The 21,862-nt window shown below is 38.6% G+C and overlaps 2 protein-coding genes across 2 annotated transcripts in view; one reads left to right on the forward strand and one right to left on the reverse strand.

Moving 5' to 3' along the window:
- ARHGAP28 (Rho GTPase activating protein 28) overlaps positions 1-1,868 on the forward strand; it is a gene marked incomplete at both ends in the record, with an annotated part of 72,502 nt that extends 70,634 nt beyond the window's left edge. Inside the window, one exon of the mRNA XM_081996893.1 lies at positions 1,777-1,868. Coding sequence (XP_081853019.1) covers positions 1,777-1,868 — 92 coding nt within the window. The remainder of the gene's footprint in view (positions 1-1,776) is intronic.
- Positions 1,869-7,241: 5,373 nt separating this feature from the next.
- The window catches only part of LAMA1 (laminin subunit alpha 1), a gene marked incomplete at its 3' end in the record, with an annotated part of 86,531 nt that continues 71,910 nt past the window's right edge, over positions 7,242-21,862 (reverse strand). Inside the window, exons 49-62 of the mRNA XM_081996639.1 lie at positions 21,542-21,686; positions 20,776-20,917; positions 19,483-19,597; positions 19,104-19,274; positions 18,248-18,399; positions 17,549-17,734; positions 16,918-17,084; positions 15,721-15,829; positions 14,439-14,628; positions 12,311-12,469; positions 11,155-11,308; positions 10,425-10,558; positions 9,115-9,337; positions 7,242-7,402 (exon numbers count right to left, since the gene is read on the reverse strand). Coding sequence (XP_081852765.1) covers positions 7,242-7,402; positions 9,115-9,337; positions 10,425-10,558; positions 11,155-11,308; positions 12,311-12,469; positions 14,439-14,628; positions 15,721-15,829; positions 16,918-17,084; positions 17,549-17,734; positions 18,248-18,399; positions 19,104-19,274; positions 19,483-19,597; positions 20,776-20,917; positions 21,542-21,686 — 2,208 coding nt within the window. The remainder of the gene's footprint in view (positions 7,403-9,114; positions 9,338-10,424; positions 10,559-11,154; positions 11,309-12,310; positions 12,470-14,438; positions 14,629-15,720; positions 15,830-16,917; positions 17,085-17,548; positions 17,735-18,247; positions 18,400-19,103; positions 19,275-19,482; positions 19,598-20,775; positions 20,918-21,541; positions 21,687-21,862) is intronic.

Consider the following 21,862-nt stretch of genomic DNA (forward strand, 5'->3'; position numbering starts at 1 on the left):
TGACCCAAAAGCTGTTAAAATCAATGTAATGATTCCTTCCAACTCCAGCATGACTGGAAGGGCACCCTGCAGGAGACAGTGACCTTATGGCTGGATCTCAGCAGGACTCTGACAGCCTTGCCAAATTTATCTGACCGTTCACTTACCTCCCTCACTCTCATAATTGAGCATTTTTCCATGGTTAAGAGATCCTTAGTATTCCTCTCACAAGCACATTCCACCTCACCGTCAAGCCTTTTCCCAAGACCTATTTCTTCCTCGCTATATTTAAGTGTTAACCTCCTCCAAATAAAAAACCCAGAATTGAGAATCCAGCCCCTGCATGTATGGGTGTACTATACTCATACTAATCCATGTACTTTATTTAGATTGTAAATTCCTTGCAGCAGGGATTTTGTCTTCTTCTGTGTTTCATGCAGTGACATTTTTGTAACAACAACAACAGTGGCTTGCCACACAAGTTCCTGGCCTAAAGGTCAAAAACCAGATTTTAATTCAATATTCCACAGTCCTGACTCTCTCATTTCTCTATTCATACTAAAATTCTGGATGCTCTGTTGGAGTTTTTTGTCAATTGTCCGATTAGATTATTCCTTAATTCTTCTAGATTCAGGTCTAAGCAGTTTCTATAAATTTATTACAAAACATCATAGATTTGCTTCAACAAGCAATCAAGCAGCAAAGTATTTATTACTGAAGATATACTCACACAAAGCTAAATTTGATTAGTGATCTGTTCTGCCTGGCTAAGCAGGATGACCAACAGATGTTAAAACAGGAAAAGACCCCAAAAGCCTTGTGAAATAATCCCAAATATTCCCACCACACTCCTTCAAAAATCTGGACATTTAATTTGGATCTTCATTTAAAATTATTTTTATAGTCCTAGATCTTCCAAGGTACCTTATTTCATTGATTATGCATTAATTCATTTATATTTCTTTCACTTTAACAAAATCATTAGGACCTCAGTGACCTTATAAGTAACTGCACAAAAATTTTACAATAATCCTTTGTGTCTCAATCCTTTGTGTGTAACCCCACCAGTTAAACAGCTTCACCACCCAGTGCAAGTGCAATATAATCCAACAAATCAACTTAACTCAAGAATTTATTGCCTTATTACTGAATTAAGAAGCACCAAATGCCTCTTTCTGTGGCAATGGCAGCAGGGACTCCCCAACCAACTCCTGTTCCCAGCCACCAGCTAATGAAACCCACAAACTACCAGACTTCAGAGGACACTTTTTTTTTTTTTTTAAACCAGCAAAACAGCAATGCCAAAAGCCTTGATATAGTCCCTATAATTCTTTGCAAGATCCTAGCTGGCTGGGAACACATGGTTTACAGAGCTACTTTTTCAGCATTTAAAAATAGTGTAGAAACAAAGTCACAGAATTGTAATTCCGGCCCAGTAAATCCAAAGAAATAAAAAAAAACCCATACTGTGGCTCTTCCAGTATGTGTTGTTAAAGCTTCTAAAGAAACCATAACATTTGTCCACCATTTGACTAAATGCCTTGTCCAGAACTCAGTGTAATGCAGGGCATCTTGCCTGGAAGTGAAAGCGAATTCATGATTCTCACTGAGTAAAATCACTGGCAGGTTTACCGAAGCCCCCGTATGTATCCAGGCCAGATGTCAGCCGGACACACCGCAGTAGCCTTGCTATGTGCAAGTCGGAGATGCATTCAAGGACGTTTTAACACAGCTCTGTCCCATTTACTAATGTGCTCGAAACATCCTCTGATTCAGGGTTGTTGGTTTCCGTTTCAGGCCAGCACTGTTTGGATCCGGATGCATACATGTTAGATGTTTACCGTGCAAACCCTCAGGCAGAATGGGTGATAAAGCCAAAAGCAAGCTGAAGCAGAAGGCTGTGGTGTGCTGGACAAAAGCCAAATGGACAACAGTGATGCCTGTCATTTTAAGAAGCTCTTGCCCAGAGAACGAAACAAAATGGTAGCTACAGGATATCATTCCTTCCTACTGTACTGTCCAACTGTTGTTCACCACCTACTTCTTTTAATGTAAGCATTATCACTCCAGCTTCTGGACCATCTGAAAAGATCACATCAGTTATGCTTTCATATGGGTTACACTTGCACCAGTTGGCCCAGGAGTTATGGAGGACGGACCAAGGTACGGTGCACAGAAAACAACCTGTCGCATAGAGAGTTGCTTGTTTCCTGACCTGGTGTTAGGACATGAATTTTTGGAAAGAATGCAGTGGCATCCACGGATGCATGAAACACTACCGACCACAGCGTAACACAGAAGCATCACAGAGACTTTAGAGAAGGTATGTCAAGCGTGGAAGAGAGGAGCTCAACCTGCAGCAGTGCAAAGAGATAGCTGTGTGACAAAAATCAAACCTTTCTGCTGAAAGTAAACCTGTACAGTGTGCATTACTGCAATATTTATGTCTCTCAGCCACTCCTCATGAGTACGTGATGCTGGGGGAGGGAGGGAGGCAGGAGGAAGAACTACTGTATAGACAGCTATACTCCTTTATGTATGTACCACTGTATATATTACTACCGGCCTTCCAAAATTGTCTGTCTGGATCATATTACTGTGTGCAATTTTAGTGCCACAAACCATTTTCTCCTTCCTTCCCCTGTCATACACACAAGCTTCAGGAGGCAAATGCTAGGTGAGAGGGGCATATTCCCCTGCCTCGCTCTTTTACTTGATACTCTCAGATTTAAGTCTGTGTAATGCCATAATACAAGATATGTGTTAATGGTGCCACTTACAGCCATCACCTTTTTTGTTAAATATTATCATTTCTTTATTTGTAACCTAATTCTTTTTCTTTTGTTTATTTTACATTTAATATGTAAGCAATTTTTGTACTATTCAGCTGCATTGAGGAGCGAGATCTTTGTCCGGATCTTGTGTAATACAGCATGGAGAAGAAAAAGAGCTTCCAATGAGCAAGAGGGACTTAATACTCTTATTTAACATTTACACATTAGGGCCTTAAACCTGTAGCCAAACTAGGCCCAGTAGTGCTGAGGGGTTTCCTAATACACGGTAAATTGCAGCTCCTTTTACAGATGGCACGCCATCTATGAAAACACACAGGCTGACAAGAGAACAAGTGGGCTGCAACTGCACTGGGAATGCAGCATGGCGAACGTAAGGCAGTATGTCTAGTTTGTAGCCAGTCACAAAGGTGAACATCATTCTTCACTTAATCCTCTGGTTTTGGGCTATACTTTATACAATTAAGGTGTGTTTGTTGAGTAGGGAAATCACAAGTCTCTGGAAAACTCTATTTTTTTCCTATCTTTGTTGTACACAAAAAATGGGATCTAATATCTTCAACTGCATTGCAATGTCTCTGTCATTGGATGACAATATTGCACAATGAATTCACCCACAGTCTGAGCAGTGGGTTTTGTTCCTGATCTGGTCATACAGATGAGGCAGAAGCTGGTGCTCTGTTTACTAGTTAGCAATGTAAAAGCATTCTAAACCAAGTCCTCCAGGTGAACATAACATACGCTGTCCTTCGGAGAAAGCCTGGGACTTGCAATGCTCTGCTGAAGCTGTGGGATGAAGATTCGCACATTCTAGAAACCCTACTTCTAGTCTAAAGTTAATCATGTTCTCCAGTAGTTAATGTTCATTGTTAGCGTTCAGTGAAAGAAATCAACACTGAATCAGTAATTTCACCAGCAACAATAAAGTCTAGAGAGAGCAGATCCCATCTGTCTTTCTTACCTTCTTGAGATTAAAAAATGATAAAATTTAGCAACATTATCCTTTCTTTTTCTTTAACAGTGAGTTTTTTAACTTCTCTTTTTTTTTTTTTCCTTAACACTAATGGATATATAGTTGCAGCCAGGAAAAAACCACGACAGTTGTATTATAAAATATGCTGCTTATTTTGACAACTATTTATTTTAAGTGTATGAGGGATAGTAGATCTGTGGTTTGTTCACAGGACTAAGCATGAAAGTTTTGTCAAGTGGTTTGTTCCCGATTCCCTTTAGTTCCCTCTGTGGCAATGGACAACTCTTTCTACTATGCTGCCCTTTTCTTTTAGCTGTAAAACAGAACCAGTACTTTCCTTATAAAGGTAACATGAGAATTAGTTGAATCCAGTTCTGCTCTCGGATGCAGCCAAACAATTCCCTGAGCAGAACAGGAGTTACAAACATCCATCTAGGAAGGACAAACTCAGCAAAGGAATTTTATGAAGGAAGTGCTTTGAATATGAAGAGCATCATATAAATGCTAAGCATCATTGTATTTATAGCCAAAGAAAGAGCTTTTATGACTATACAGAAAGCCTGAACATTAACTAAAGAATCTGAAATATCATAGCAAATGAAGTAACTTTCTACAGTACTTTCAGACAAACACATTAACCTCCTCTTGCCCACTCGCTTCAATCTGTTCTCAATGGCCCTGCAAAGGAAAGTGCAGACCACCCATGTACTCGCACTGTAACTTGCTCAGCACGTTCTGAACCCTAAAATGAGGACTTCAAAAATTATTTCTGAAAGAGATCTCGCTATATTCCGTACAGGATACAAGGGGGTTTTGGAAGACTTTCACCTTTTACTACTTTGCAACTTAGGAAAGCCAAATCTGATGGAATGAAATCCATCCTGTGAACGTTCGTTTTATACTAAAATAGCCTATAACTTTAGAAGACATGCATATTAGCAGATGAACTAGATTCTACATACAGTGCCCAAACTACAGCATGGCCAAATACCTGCTGTCTCTGAAACAGAATGGCAAAATCCTTTTTTGATACAAATGGACCTAATGACCCATGTGTACTGTGGTTAATACTGTTACACATTAAGTTGTTTTGTGGTGTTGTGGTACACTAACTTGATTTAATATGCAGCAGGCAAACTGAACAATCTCGACAACTTTTTTGAATATGAGGTCTCAACTTTAGGCCTTACATTTCAAAATGCTGGTGGCAGCACCTGGAATTTCATTCCTCCTAACAACAGTTGAAGTCAAAACCAAGTTATGATAGGATTGTCACCTAACAAAAAGCAACGTATGTGGAAAGCTATTAATAAGAAAGTGGTAGCAAGCAGGGAGAAACCTACTCAGCAAACTCCAAAGATGCTTCAAGCATTTATGTACTCCATGGTTCTACAAAGACAGCATTTTGCCTATCAACAGAGAGAGAGTATTGCAAGAATGGATATTGGAAACAGACTGGAATGCTCTAACCTGTTTATGCAGCTAATGTCATTAGACTGTGTGCAAATGTGTCAGTGTCTATGTATAATATTAACTACCTCACTCTGCATTTTCCAGGAAAAACATTTTGGCTTAGAGGTTTAATATTCCAAGGCTTTCTATTATAAATTTCATCTTTCCACTAGTCTCTTAAATTGACAAAATATTTCTCCTTCTAAGGGGCAAGATTTAGAAATTATCAAAAAATATATATTAAAAGACATATTGCAGGGTATGGATGAAATTTTATCCAAACCATGTTGCCTCAATTACTGCTTGTAATGTGAACCTTATGAGATCAGATCTTGGGGTTAATATGTAACAAACACAAACATACTGTGTTTCAGTTTTTTTCAATGGCTTTCCTGGTCTTCTCTGGAAAATAATGCTATGCCACTAATCAAAGCAAAATGTTTGTATGTACGTTTCCCTTACACTCCGCATTATGTTTTACGTTTTGTTGAAGTAAGCCCACACGTAAGTCTATTTGTACAGCAGAATGTGTCCATTGTATTGTATCCGTGTCAAAAATAAAAACAATACCAACAAAGAAAGCTCTTTAAATCTAAACATGTGGTTTTTGGATAAAAGCAGGTGACAGAAATTGCAAAAAGCAGTGATGAATCTGTCTTAAAAGCAACTCTGTTGCAAAGGACCACAATCTGCCATACTTGCTCAAGTAGAACAGTTCTTTGCTTCAGGAGCTCTTCTCTTGGACAACCTTGATGCAAGGTACATAATGACACTGCTTGGAATCCTGCCTCATTGAAATCAATGACAAACTGCTTTGGGGTTTCATTTGAGCGAGTATTTTTTAAACTAGTATGAAATACATAGAGCAAAACTGACTTTAGAACAAATTGTAAAAACGCACAGTAAAAGCCAAACAAAATTGTAAGGAGCAAACAGAAATACTGCTAGTTCAAAGAGGAAAAAAGGAGATGGAAGTGACTTGTAAAGAACTACATTTATTACAGATGCATTTTGAAGTATGAGGCATGTTTGTCTCTGCTCGATGATCTGGCCAGCTGATGAATGGATGTGCTTACTTGAGTCAGATCGAGTGCATGTCCCCCAAATCTGGCTCAAGCGCAACTACTGGAAGCCTCGTTTTAGAAATGGAGGCACAGCAGGAAAAGGTAAAGAGAGAACTGTTGACTGGCCTGTGAATTAGGAACCGCAGGACACCAAAGGTGCTTCCCTGTGAACTGAAAGAAATATTGTTTTCCCAGGACAGATGCACTAGTTCTCACTGCCAAAATACATAGCTGTTCCCAAGCCAGACCCAAATCGTTTCTTCACCAACATAACATTTCATGTATGTCTCCGTGCTGTGGAGTTGCTGCTTGTCCTGCAGCTGATTACATGAAAGCATAAACAGGAACATAAACTTCCCAGACAATGTAGCTATAATGGGGGTCAGAAGCACTGGATATTAAGGTAGAAGTAAAAGGGGTTGGAGCTACCATCTAAAGTATAAATAAGAAAATTCTATTCATTAGACTCTGAATCAGAGACCTTCAAAATTATGTCTTTAGTCTCCTGCTCCCTCTGCTGGACTCTATCCACTTTTCACTTCTTAGCCTTCTGGCTCTTTTTCTTCTAACTGAAATGTATGGACAATTAAACTACATGAAATAATGCACAGTTTATTGTAGTTTTATTATGTGGTCCAAAATTATTACTTTTTTATAAAATGACCAAGACACAATAAAATGAAATACTGTCAAGTAATCAAAAGAAAACATACTGTAAACACTGATTAATAAAAATTCCCAAAAGAAAATTACCCAATTAATGCCATTAACATTGTAGTAGAGGTATTTGTTGTTTAAAACCTTTTAGTTAAAATGCAGACATAGAACTTCTGACTAAATAAAGTAAATGACCTGAGTTGGAAAACAACCAGAAAAGCAGAGATACAGGCTTGCACCAATTCTTCTTTTCATTACGAAATGAGAATGAAGAAAAACATATCAACAAAAAAACCTCTCAGTCCAGACAGGCTTTGTTGCAGTTCAGTGCTCAGCCCCAGGGCAGGAATGAGGAAAGACTCCACGCAGGTCAAAAGCTCTGCTGAAGTCAAACAATTCTGCCTGTTGGCCCTTGGTCAACATGAGGTTCCTCAAACAGCCATGGAATGAGCTCTTGCTCGTGAGGCAGTTTTGCTTCACATCAGCTGAAAAACAAATGTGAAATATGTAGAATCTATTTCCAGTGAACTGAAACAATACAAAGATCCAGGTTATTATTCAACTGCTTCCTCTCTCTCACAAATGAGAGAGAAAACCAGCACCTGAGGAGCACCGAGTTCCATTCATGTTTGGATAATCTGGGACATCCCACCACAGACAGCCACTGCCGCCTTCAAGTGTAATCCATACACTGGGATAACTTGCGCAGAGTTTGCAGAAATAATTTTTCCCAGGAGACAATGGGAGTATAAGAGAGGGGAAAAGAGGAGAAAGCCACACTACATAGGTGTCTTCCAAGTTAAAATTGAAACTGGCAGAACATGAAGCAACAGCTGAGTTTGTACAGAGTCATGGACTCCATTGGCAAACCAAAACATGAGGTTGGTAGGGAGTCTAACTCTTTTTTTCCTTACAACCTGTGAAACAACTCATTCCACTTCTGCAGCATTCAACTAAATTGAGGAATAACTCTTCTCTGTGAACCATAATCTTTACAGATGGAGCACTGAAAGAACAATTAGTATCACATCACCCTATTTTTTTTTTTTTTTTTAAAGTTTCACGAGATGTCGATAAGGCCGCTTTGGTATTGGAGGAAGACCAAATATTAATCAAGATCCGGTTAATTAGCATTAATTAATTTTTCATAAAGCACAAAAACCTTGTCTAACAGAAAGCTCTGTAACATTTCAAGCTATTATCCCTAAAGCTTTCCAAATATTTAAAAGCTGAGTTTGCCCTTCCGACCTCATCACTGTTTTCACACAAATGGAAATATCTGAACTCAAACTCTAACAGCTGCTTCGGAGACAAATGTATATAGGCATTTTATGCTATGTTTAAAAGCGTTAAGATATTCAAAACCATAGGAAGCCTGCTCACTCTCAGTACTGATGTGTTCATTAAAAAGTATGCCTGCAGAAGTGCCAAACTCATGATGTTCGATATTCAATCCTCTTAATGAATACATTGTCTTGGCTCAAATTATCAACTAATGAAAGTTGATAATTGAAAAGTAAATCAATTATATATATTTTTGGTGTTACTACCTTTTTATATTACCATCGTAGTATGATTGACAGACAGTTACTTCAGAAGGGAATTTGCACAGAACTAGGGAAATACATGTTCATCTGCAGCGGCTTGGCTTCTGCCTGCACAGCCTCGACATGAAACACCAGCAAAAATAAAGCAGAGAAGAGCACTACAGAAACCTTACTTAGATGATTATGAAGGAAAGCCTTAATATCAATCTGACTGCAAGAGAACCACACCTCAACATATACAGGCAGGGATGTTGTGAAGTCTGAAAGAGAACGTGAAAGCCAAACCATGTGGAGGAAATCCTCAGAAACTAAGGCGCAGTTTTCTGTAGGAAAGTGATACAAGTTCAGCTGATCTTGTCAACACACTCAACAGCTAAATGCAGTCCTCCACAAAGACAGTATGCACAAATATTTATATGCCGTGATCTCAGAAACAAAGTGGAAAATGGTAACTATAACTCGATCATGAACTTAATGAATCAGAGAATGGAGGGGGAGAGAGATAGCACGCAAGGGAAATGGGGTAGAAGGGAAATGGGGTGGAAGGGAGAAGGTGGGGGAAGGAGAGAGCACGTGTGTTAAGAGTCATTCTTATGAGAAAGAGTGAGAGCAGGAGGGAGAGAAGGGAAGAGAAATATTATTGTACCTACCCGGATAGCCTCCAACATAAATGGGATTATTTGTATCAGCAGATGTTGACTGGATGTAGGGATTATCAGTTTGAACCAAATTCCCATCAATTATCAGTGAAATGCTATGTTTGCTTTTGTTTGCTTGAAGCTTATGCCATTTTCCATCACACAAACTATTTGTGCCTCTTGGTTCATACATAGCTGTTATTCTGCCAGCTCCATTGTTGACATGGAATAAAACCTGTAAAAACAGCCAGATGCCAATAAAGATATAAAGTAAGAATACGTGAACTAATTTGCCTAGATAAAAAGCACAATCATGCTGGTGCAGAGATTTCTGTTTTCATAAATGTTTGGTAATTATGCAAAGCTAATTTTTACTTTGATGGATAGAGTGTGTCCTTATTGAAGTATCTTTAAAAGATTCAGATCTATCCATGCAATGGTCTGTTGGGTTAGCTTGGTATACTTAATTTGGTATTTCAATGTTTCTTACAAATACAAATCATTTTCTCACAGAAGCTGAGACTTCAGATCTGAAGAATATCCACTGTATCTAACTGAAGAGAAAGAGAATGGACTGAAAGCATTTGTCATTGCCAATACATGTATTGATTTATTGCATGTATTTATTTTTCAAAGCAATAGACATTTCCTCAAGTCTGGGGTGAGGATTAATATGTAAATATTAACTGAGAAAGTATGTCCCACAGAAACAATGATATTTAACCCTGTCTCTAGCTAGGAAGTTTTGAATAAAAAATGAGCTATTTCTGAGAAAAGGAAATACTTAAGAACAATCAAGTATACATTTTTTATGCAGGAGATGAGTGAAGAACTATGTATTGATTGTTAAAAGGTTTATGGAGCATAATGTCCAGTAGAAGTAGAGAGTGACTTAAATACTCATGAATATTGAAGAAGGGATTACAAAACAGGGTGCTTTGTACATGCAATAATAAGTTTATCAAGGACAAGCATAGCTCTATGGTGGAAAAAGCATTAAGCTACAAGAAAGGTCTGTATTTGGTCTAACATAAAAGGTATGTAGTACAGGAGGTCACAGTGTCTGCAGATTAACAGAAATTACACTAATTAAAGAGGCAAAAAGTTCCAGTGACTTCTGCTAATCTCACATTTTATCATATGATGATGATGAGAAACCTTGCGACCGAAAGCCTGCCCCATACTAGTTCTTTGGGGATTTGATTTGGACGTTTTACCTCCTTCCTATTTCACTGGTGTCTATTTAGTGCTACCCAACAGTTCTAGCCTACCAGTTTTAAGCAAGCCTCATGAAAGGAGTGTGCCAGCACAGGACAGCCTACCTTGCCATTTACAATCTCCAGTCCAATAGCATCAACCTTAGCACTGCTGACCCCAAGCAGAATGCCATGCACCGCTGTCGTACGAAATTCCAGTGTGATGTTCACATCAGATCGGACTTTGTAACCTTCTCTGACTGAAAAGAAGTTATAAGCTTCTAAGAGAAGACTTCTAACCCACAGTACAAAGTAGAATACATACATTGTCACTGAAGGCCTAAAAAGCTTAATTACTCTGCCAGAATAGGACCTTGTAGAACCTCTGAAAAGTAAGTTTTCCAAAGTCATAATCCACATTTTATACTGGAAAAAATAAATTCCCAAGTAAGTTATCTTTCATTAATTTAGATTTAATACATTCTATCTTATTTGTAACAAATGGTAAAGAGCACATATTCTAATGTAATCCTTCATATTACTTCACGAGTACCCTATGTCTTTTGTCTCCGTACCCTTTAATAGACCTTAACATAATGAACATGGATATTCTTAGCTGAAGAAAAAGGTAGTTCATTTCTTTCCCAGTGCTAGAATCATTAGTTCTTTCACTTGTGGAAGATAGCCCTTTCCAGAAATGTCCACTTTTGGACAAAGGGACTCAGTTAGAAATACATATGCAGGGAGGCACCCTTTGTGTGAAGGGTCAATTAATTACACACAGTTCCAGCAAGACCTAAAAAGTGTACGTTTTCATTAAATCAGTAAGGCACCGCTTTAATTTAATGACACTTACCAAGAGCAGCAAAGCCACTCCCGTCAAAGAAAGTACCTTCCTGCACTGTTACATAGCATTTATTCACAGCAAAGATGGAGACAGGGCTCTCGTTGTCCAGTCGCTTGCTGTTAATTGTCATGCTACCAATGCAGGCAGAAATACTGTGAGTCACCTAAACATATTAAAATATAAGAGTTAATGTGCAGCACAAACTGCTGCAATGCTCTCTTAGTGATTCACCTGGTGTTATTGTAAATAAAAAATTCTCTGAATAAAAACCAGCAGGATCTAAAATATTTATGTTATTACATTTCTACGTATTACATATACTTATATAAGGTACGTAATGTCAAAATAAATATTGTTTAGAAACACAGTATTCACTCCCTATAACATATAGTAAGAATTGTATTTGCCTGAATGTGAGCAGGGATACCTCCAACAGTTGGACATTCTAAACATACTTCAGCAAATTAACAAGTAAATCAAGATTTTGTAAGACATTGTACAAGTATAGATCACCAGAGTTCTATCCAGCAAAAAGATTCATTAGAATTACTATTATTATTTTCAGCAATTGCAGATTCAAAATATTAAAATATTTGTTAGCCCCATTATCCAGTTATAAAGCATGGATGAAGAAACTATGCCCTGGAATTGAGAAACATTGTCATTATCACCTGAATCCTCCCTGAGACAATGGGCTGCACAAGGAGGAAAGTGGCAAAAACCTACCCTCTAAAAGCATATGTAAAAATTATGTTTTAATCTCAGACAGCTAAACCCAGCCCTTTCAGAGATATTTTAAGACAGCTAATTCCTATTTGAATACAATAGGACTTAGGTACCAAAATGTCTGAGATTCTAGGTCATACTTTTATCTTACACTGTGAAACACAGTAATTTATATTCTTTATCCATTTTTAACACAGGGATTGATAGAAAAAAATTTGTTAAGGGCTATTACTAAAATACAAGGATACAAGCTCCAGCTAGGCTTGCTAAGCCATAGAAAGCTGGAAAGATTTATTTGGTAAAGGGTCATTACTTTCTATGTTGTTCCTTACCCTAAGTACTTTTTTGCCCCTGCCAGAGACTGAATTAGATGGGTTCAATACACTCATTCTAGTATTGCAAAATGTCAGAGATGCCCCAGCACCCCAAACCTTCTTACGTTCCCAAGATTCTTCGGCACGTAGTCTAATGGGAGTCCTCCCACGTATAGTTTCCCCTCCACATCCAAAGTGCTACCATCTCCCAGAGCACTGACTGCTACCAATTCCTGTCCATCCACAATGATTGTACCTTTTCTTTTAACATACTCCGTCTTTATCTGGAAAAAATGAGAGCATGCAAACATGAATCAGTAAGCTGAATCAGTTACCTAGTCATCATTTGCCAAAGAAGTAAGCAAGACAATTTTTTAGTGGTTACATTGCTTTGACATACTGTACTGAGGCATCCTCTTGAAAGTCACTGTGAGGCTGAGGCCATTTCAGAACACAACTGAGCAGCTAAACTGCTTCCTTACCTCCCCAAGGGCTCACAATGATTGCATGTTGTCCTGCCAAGTTTTTCAGTATCTTAACAATCATTATTTAAAACCACTAGTTCATTGCCTTAGGATATGAGTACATCACTGAGTTTGAAGAGGGGAGTACTGTGCCGGTCTTCTGCAGTTACTGTGCTGCCCACCAGCTGAGCCATCTTAGCTCTCTGAAGGGCACACTCCTACGCTATAATTTTATGATAGGCAGTGCTGAATTTGCTATGACAAAAAAGCTTTCCAGTTCTGTCCATCTTGTTCATTCATGCCCCTATGCCTTCCTTGCACTAAAGCAATTACTCATATGCAGATGATGGACTTTATTTGACATCAGCTAGCCATTTATTCTTCCTTACTTTTAGCCCCACTCAGAATCCCAACCAGGTTCAACACGAGGTTTCACAAACGTTTGGGTTGCTAAGGGGATAAAAGTGGTACAGCAGGGTGATATGAGCAGATGGCAGAGAATGGAAAGAAGTGCTTCTTTCAGCAGCAATGCATATTAGCTTGAACCAATTGCAGAGCTACTGCAATAATCACCCCCAGCTGTGAAATGGTGTAACTCAGTCTTAATCTCCAAAAAAAGGTTCAAGCTCATGTTTTTATGTCCTGGGTAGTAAAGGCAGATCAGCTCTCATATGGAAACTGTTCATCTCTTAACAAGTAGATACTGTGAGTATGAGTTTTATATGAGTATATTTAATTTTAAACATGCAGCTGTAAATCCTGGAGTGATCGTCCTTTCAAGGTAGGCAGCACAGCTTAACTATGATATCTCTCTGACAGAAGTTCACATTTTCTTTCTTTATGTTAGTTTTTGCTGTTTTTTCTTCTGCTGATATATGAAAAGTAAAAATAACACTTTGCTGATTCCCAAGGCACCTAGGAGAGGTGGCAGCTTTGTGTCATCAATCACTTTGTCCCACAGAAGCCACTCCCTGGAGTTAAGGCTTCACATAAGGACAAGGAAAGGGAAGCTTAGCAGGATGAATATTGTCATGCTCACCTGCCTTAAGAAAAAGTAATACGGTCACAGTTACTTTTAAAACTCAAGCAGACATCATCACAGTCATTTCTCATGAAGAAAGCCAGAGCCAGCAGCAGGTGGGTTGCTCAGAGGAACTGGGCCAATAGAGGCCAACACAGAGTCTGAATGCTACATGACAGCTGAAAGCTGTAGCTATAATTTCTCCTCAAACTCTCCGTATGCCAAGTCCTTCCCCTCTAGCCTCCATTCATTCCAAATGTCTACCTTTCTCATCATCTACCTTTACCAAGGAAAGGAAAGAGAGTGCTTCCCTATTAGCACTAGTTGCTATGACATGCTCAGATATTAAGTAATAAGTGGGAAAAAGGAGAAACTGTGCACCCACAAATCTTTCACCCTGTCACACACTCAGTTGCAGGTCTTTGGTGACATACTGCATGGAAAGCTCGCTGTGGAAAAAGTCAGGCTTTCTAGACCTCTCTGCTGGGTTCTTCTCTGGTAAAGATGACCATTATGACATAGTTGGTGAACTATTTTATTTCTAAATAATCTAAGGCACTTGACAGTAGTTGGATGCTGGAATCAAATAAGTAATGAGAATTTTAAAGGCAAATAATTATACTTAAACACAAGTTAGCTGAATTGTTTCATGATGGGGTTAAAACCTGTTTGCCTCTGCATCACAGAAAGCATACAAGGCAGCAGGGAAAAATCACCCCAGTAACTCCCGGGAAGAGAAAATGGAGTACAATATTGGTGACTACCTACCGTATGCCATTTTCCATCACTGATAACAGCAGGGTGAAAAGCTACTGCTTTTCCCTTGCCTAGATCAAATGAGAAATAGAGCTGTCCCCCATGAAGCTGTAGGGCTGCATAATCAACCTGGTTCTGGTGAGCCATGTAGTAAATCAGGCCACTGGAGGCAAAGGTTCTGAGATTCAGCTGGACAGAAAGTCTAGACAATAAAAATTCAGTGTTACTGAAAGATATTTCTTCTGCATTGATAAAAAGCTTTTCTGGAGGCAGAGAACAGCCTCAACCAATTTATTATTATGAAAGAAAATTTATTATTATAAAGGCCAGAAAAGTAGAATTTGTATTGATTCTAAGAAAGCATGACTTATAATGTATTTCATAATAGAAATCACTGCTGTACCTGTCAGAGACAGAAAAAGTGCTTGACACAAGAGTGAGCTGGACTTTAAGAGGGACAGGCTCAGCTGTTTGCAGCTTCGAGCTTGCTTATTGCCCCAGGAAAGGAACGAATTCCAGGATATTGTGGTGGCATCCATTACAATTAGCCAGGCTTGCTGCGATATAATGGGCAGACTGAGAACAGAGGGAGGCTTGAAAGGTAGAGCAGCTGATTGAGCCATTTATTATGGACACACTAGGTTCAGACTACATAGCATCGATCCTCTGCAATGTCCTTATGTTAAATAGTTACAACAGAAGAGCTAGAAGCAAAAAAGACTCTTTTCTCAATGCCTGCAGAGGCTTCCTGAGTTGAAAGAAGCATAAGCAAGTGGCTTGCAGGCTGTGTTTTGGGGACCTTGTTGGGATCCTCTCAAACAAGTAAGAGTGGCAGAGTGGCTACCACATGTTAAGTCTCAGCAGAATGAGTCTTCTCAGTAGTCTTAGCTCCTTCAGTGACCTGGGGAGTGAAGCAGACATGGAAGGTACAATTGCAGAAAATCCAGAGGAAAGGATGAAATGTTATTTGCATCAGTCAAAGGAGCAGGGACCAGCTGAGCTCTGTGTGTGGAAAACAGACATCAAAATACTTACAGTGGGGCTCTTAAGTCTGAGGGGGGGAAAAAAAAATGCAGAATTCTGACCATGAGTTAAACTCATTACCACAAACCTGGGAAAGACACATTAATTGCACTGTGGTACCTTCTTCCATGAGGAACCCACAGAAACCTGAAGCAAGAACTATGCTCAAGGCTAGTAATGCAGTGATCATTCATTAAAACCATTATTGCACTTCTTGCAGCTCAATACAAGACAACACACTGTGTGTATATGTGATTGAGGATATACTCACTTCTTCCTAACAGTAGACTGATTGAAAAGCAGTGTCAGGTGGCTGCCTTTGGCAAGTCCAAACTGATGGGCACCTTGAACATGATCAGGAAGCTCATCTTTTGTACAAACTACCTGTTAATGAAAGGACTTGATTAAGAAGAATAGTATCAGGTGCCAACAAGCAAGTGCTGGGTGGCAATGTGCCTACGCAGAACTTGGTAAGGAGCAAAACCGAGCCACATGAAAACACAAAATATCTACCTTTAGGCTCAAAAATAACTAGTTCTAACAATTGAACTATGTCTCATGGGCAGCACTGGTCTTTTCTATTGAGAAATGTTTGTAGTTTGAGAAGCATTCATTCACCATTTGTCTTGATAGCCCTTTTGATAACAAAAGCTGGAAGACAGAGTACAACTTCAGTGCAAAAATCTTACAGACTTGGTAGAAATATTTTCCCATTTAGTGAGGATGCACATTTTTGTTATGATTTGGGGGATGGAGAGCTGAGTAACAGAGTATGAGCCAAAGCTATACTTTAGCTCTAAGAAGGACAGCTTATTTCTTTTTATAGCCACAGTTGTATGAAATGTGTAAAATCCTGCTTGCTGTTGCCACAGAAAAATGATTTCAGGATGCTTTGGAAACACTTCATTATAAAGATGTGCAGCTGCAGAAGGAGAGAAGTAATGCTGCCTTCTCTCTTGGGAACAGGGACTGTGTGAGAGGAAACAGGTGCCAAGCAAGCTGCATTGAGACACTGTGTGTCTCTGGAATGGTTTGTGCCTCCTCTCTGACACAGAGTGGTGACTGCATGTGTACGACCAGTAAAATGTGAATGCTGAATTGCACAGCTAATGCAAATCTCAGCACAGAGCTGCTTTGGCAGGAACACACTGAAGATTATAGTTACTGTCAAGTCCTTCTGCTGGGGGATTATCACTCCACTTTTTCTTCTCTTTTTTAGCGTTGCTGCCTGAACAATGATAAACCTAACTAGATTTCCCTTCCAAAAGGCCAACAGGCTGCTACAAAGGTTTATATCACAGTTTTTCTATAAGAAATAATAATTTCAAATCCACATTCACTGAACCATGCCATACCATAGAAGAAGCACATATACACAGTCCATAGTTCAAAAATTCTCCACAAAGCTAAAATGCATCTTGCTTTTGAACACTTTCCTAGAAGAGGCAACAGAGCTTTGCTGTAATACATACCTTTTTTGTATCTGTAAGAGGCCTCAGGGGAACTGGTAAAGTCTGAAGTTCGGATTGAATCTCAATGTCTTCTGGCTGTATGGCTGGTTTAGGCTTCTCTGACAAAAAGCAGCTGTCCATATCGACATGTTCATACTTCATGGAAGTGGTGAAATACAAAAGCCTGTGTTTTTAAAAAACCCACATTTGAAGAAATGAAATCCCAAATCCCTATGTTTCCCAAGCACAAGGAGACTATTTTACAGGCTCTTACACTAGTAAAAGGAGAAAGGGAAAGAAGTGACATGCTGGGACAAAAAGATTGAGAAGTGACAAATAATCTGTCCATAGAACAATATTAAGAGACAATATTCTTGGAAAACCATTCTGTCTGTGAATGCAGATGAAACTATAGTAAAGAATTTTGTGCAGTGACTCTATACACATTAAAGATATTTTCAATTCTATTTGGAAATGTAGCTCTTAATATCTGTTTTCTGCCTGTTATAATACCCAGATCATCAGTACCATGCTTGTCTTATGTTAAAAACCAGGAAATTGGACAATGCAATGAAAAAGGTTACAAACTACAATTAATAATTACTATACACAGTTTTCCAAAACAGGGCAGTTACCCCTCTGACTTACTCCTTGTTAAAAATAAGATTGCTGATACAGCCATGAAAAGAGCCAGCCATTTTTAGCCCTAAGATGCCCTCTCCTGCTGGAATGCCACCAGCATAGAAGTTGGTAATATTCAAGGGGCTCATTTCTGCCGATGAACCAAGCCTCAGTTCTGCAGGGTTACTTTCATCCACCTGTACAGTTATGATCCTGAAAAAGATAAAAGTCGGGAAAACATTCAACAAAGGCCTTAGACATTCATTTTCAAATGAAAAGCATTCCTTTTAGCCTCAAAAATGTCATGTTCTAAGAAATAAAGATTGTATCACTTGATAATCCTTTCAAATGTCCTAAAACTAGAAGACCACCTTCTTTAGATAATTTTTAACATGTAGAGTTTTGTCAAGTATCTTTCTGAATTATTTTTATAGGTATCTTTCCAATTTATTTTGATAGCTGTATTGTTTTCTTATACTATTTAGCATACTTTACTTAAGTGGCCCAAGCTGTCTAAAGATTGAGACTTTTTAACTACAGCTTCATCAGTGGCTGTATGCTGTATACAATTACCATGTAAATCAGAACACCTCCATTAACAACAGAAAAACACAGCCCTGATTATTCCACCTAATGAGCTAGCAAAGGCAGTTCCTCAGAGAGCACAGTGAACTGACAACAGCATACAGTAATTAAACAGGTAGTACTGTTCACAGGCACATGTACCTCTTATTCCGGATTAGGATGACAGAGTGCTCTTGTCCATCACTGTATGTTCCATTAGCAGACTGAAGAATTACTTTTCTAGTACTTGCTCTATCTCCAGCATTAACATTCACTATAAGATGACCATCAATCAGCATGATGGAAAAGAAGGGCTGTGGATTTAATCAGAAGATTAATTTTTAACTATAACTCAATTTCCTGTCACTCATTCAGTGTTTAAATAGAACATACTTAGGAAAAATTTACCTCCAATTTTGTTGTAAACAAACTTTTTAATGAAACTCAAAGACTGGTAGGCACGTAGTGGTACCTCTCAGAGTGCAAAGCTTTCCAACAGAAAACATGAAAGATGGAAATTTCTCTGGTCATGCTAAAAATTCAGGTAAAATGCAAGAGTTGGTTTTTTTTTTTACGACACTTCCCCTCTCTTTAGAGGAAGGAAATAAGAAGGGGCAGGTATTCCTACTAAGACTTTATTCTTGGATTCCAGGAGCTCCAAAACAGTCCACCAGATATGAGATACCTGTTCATCTCAAATCCTTCAATAACTTCTTCTGACTAGCAGAAGCTGAAAGTAATACTCTGTGTGCATTTCATGTGCAGTTTCCCTCCTTGTTGCAAAAGCATTTTGGGGTCCTAGTAACTGTAATAGGTCTCTACTAACTGATCCTTCACCTCTCCTCTGCTACCACCTCTGTTCCCCACCTAGCCTCTGCTTTTGGGCCTTCCTGAGCCAAATAATTTTTTATTTCTCATTCTTTGCAAGTTACAGTCATTAAAAACCTGACTTGATATTACAAAATTAAAATGGCAAAACCAAAACAAAACAAAAAACAAAACTGTTTCCAGTACTTGCCAAATGTGCTTGTCTACGTCGTCGCTTTTCCAGTCCCCTGCTGAGTCCAGCAAGGATGATGCCACTGCTGTTCTTTGTAGCAAAAGTTGCCATCAGTTCTGATTCTGGGGTTAAAGACTTAGGTACCAACTCAATATATCCATTATTCAAGATATTCACACTGCGAATAGGCTATTTTATGAGGAAGAGAAATAATTACCGACTTTGTCCCTACATAGCACCCAGTAGGCAAAAAAAAAAAAAATTTCAAGTATAGATTAGATTATTTTAGAATTTTTCAAGATAAACCCATTTCAACTCACTATATTCTTTCACAAACATTACTATTCATTGTTCAACAACAATAAACACCAGGTCACAAAACCTAAAAGTCTCCTACCTCCAATACACAGCCTTTTCTTACTCCATATGAATTTCTAAGCAAGTCAAAGGTTGAACGGGATATTTCCAGATTCTTGATGCATCCCACATACATTCTACTATTAAGACCTTTCCTGAAACACAAAACAAAGCTTTTTTTCCAAAGAGTAGTATATGGAATCTCCTGAGAGAAATGATTAAGTTCTCTTCAGCAAGAGATCTGTTTTAAAGGGTGCAGTCAGTCCAGTGTAAGTGAAAACATGGTTAATTTGGGTTTTTCTTCTTAGCAGATATTAATCTGATCTTAAAGAGTCAGATAACATTGTCCCCAAATGGAAACATTCAAGTGTGTAGTGCTGTGTTACCAGGCCAGGTAATTTTCCAAAACTTTAAGGTGAATTTTTAACTGAAATGTAACGATTTTTATGTGAGAGGGTGACTATAGCTTTCTACTCCCTGGCAATTCTTTTTAATTTCTTAAATCTGGAGGATGCCTAATTTGGTTCCAGGTTTAAGTCAGAGAAATCTAAGGCTGTCCTGCCATAATCCCTTACAGGCTCCTTTGCCAGCTAAGATTAACAAATCTGCACCTCTGCAATAACTGCACAGAGACCAATATTGTCCTGGAATTTACCTTATTGTCAAGAGCATGCAGACAGTTTAATTAGATTTTCTTTCACCATGTTTATCCTTTCAAAGTGAAGCCACTGGAAGAAATGTGACTTTATAACTTCAGCAGGGATGTGTAATACAAAAGGTATAAACTAGAGACATTCTATAAAATATATATTCATAACGTTTTTGTTGACCTGTTCACAATTGTTCCTCCTCTGTTCCAAGTTTCAAAACTGAATTACAAGAATTCCTTTATGAAGTAGAACTTCTATCCTGAAGTTCAGTTTTGCCCATAAATGCCAGCTGGAAAACACAAGGCTCAGACAGGTAGAGATCAAAGGAGCATTGTTCCAGGCAGCAGTGCCGAACACTTGCTGCAGTCTGACACAAAGAACAGGCGGCTGCTCTGGCAGCTGCTGTCGTAGAAATCACCCACAGAGGGAAAAAACAGAAGCTTGTCTCTGATCTGAACTGCAGTGTGAGACCTACCAGCGAAAAGCACCGTATTAGAATTTGAAGGCAAGTGACAGGTAATTCAGTGGTATACAGAGTTATATTAGATATATTATGGCCATAAACTAAACTTCAGACTTCACTGATTTTCACTAATTTCAGTGGAGATCGTAGAGTTTGTTAAAATCTTTCCCTCTACTTACAAGGGTCTTAGTAAAGGGGGAAAAGTGAAAGGACACTTTACCTCATAGTCCTCAATCTTGGCAGTCCACCAATGAAGATTGGGTCCTTATCAGAGCGGTTCAGGTCTGAGGCAACCCCAGGAGATTCTCCTTGCTTGGTTTCTTTATAATTAAGGTTATATGCATCCATGACTGACAAAATTCCTGCAAAGAAAAGAGAGTAAAGATCTGGAGAAGGATACTAATAACACATTCTTCCATTTTAGCAATCTTGTCTCTAATAAAGGAAAATGTATTCATTGACTCAAACATGTATGGACAATCTTCTTATTTTTTAGAATGAGCAATTTATTGCACTTCCAGCTATTCTGTTAATCTCATTCATTCTCCTATGCCAAACCCAAATCTGGGCAAGTCTACAGGTAAATATATATTTGAGAATGTTATAGCTATTAACATATATTATTTGTAATGCATTACTTCCAAAGCATAGGCCCCAAAATACCATTGTACTAGCTACTATTAAAACACAGAAGAGAAAACGTGATCCCTGGTACACAGACTTGGACAAAGATCTTTCACTCTTTACAGACTATTGTTATGTATTTGTCTGGCAGCTTCTGCACTACCTGCTCTTTATAAGACGTGCCAAACCAAGCACAAGGTTTTCACTGCTATCCTTCTAAAAGCAAAGTAACATAGGTGTGGCTGCTAAAGAAACTGCATTGGAAGTGACCAGATTTGGTTGCACTGATGATCACTGTGGCTGTCTTAGATATTTGTATTTGTAAATGTGAAGACGCCTGTTTTTTTCAGTCTATAGCCTACCTTGTTTCTTGTTCCGACTGAATGAAATTTTATACCATGTTCCATTGTTGTAACGATTTTCTGTTGTAAGAGCAAGTGGTCCTGAACCTAGATCAACAGTCAGTCTCACTTTGCCATCAACAAGCTCAAGGGACAAGAAATCTCTCTGGGAGGGGGGGGGGGAAAAAAAAAAGCGCAAACAACCAACAGATTAAATTCCTGAAAATAAAATCTTCCAAAAGGATGCATCCCTGGCAGGTTTGAGCTACTGTGTGAAAAGCTTTGGTAACTCTTATACCCAGACTATTTGTTAGGCCCAATACAATTATCTTTGCTATATTT

Source organism: Phaethon aethereus (assembly GCF_964289735.1).
Source record: "Phaethon aethereus genome assembly, chromosome: 2".
Lineage (NCBI taxonomy): Eukaryota > Metazoa > Chordata > Aves > Phaethontiformes > Phaethontidae > Phaethon > Phaethon aethereus.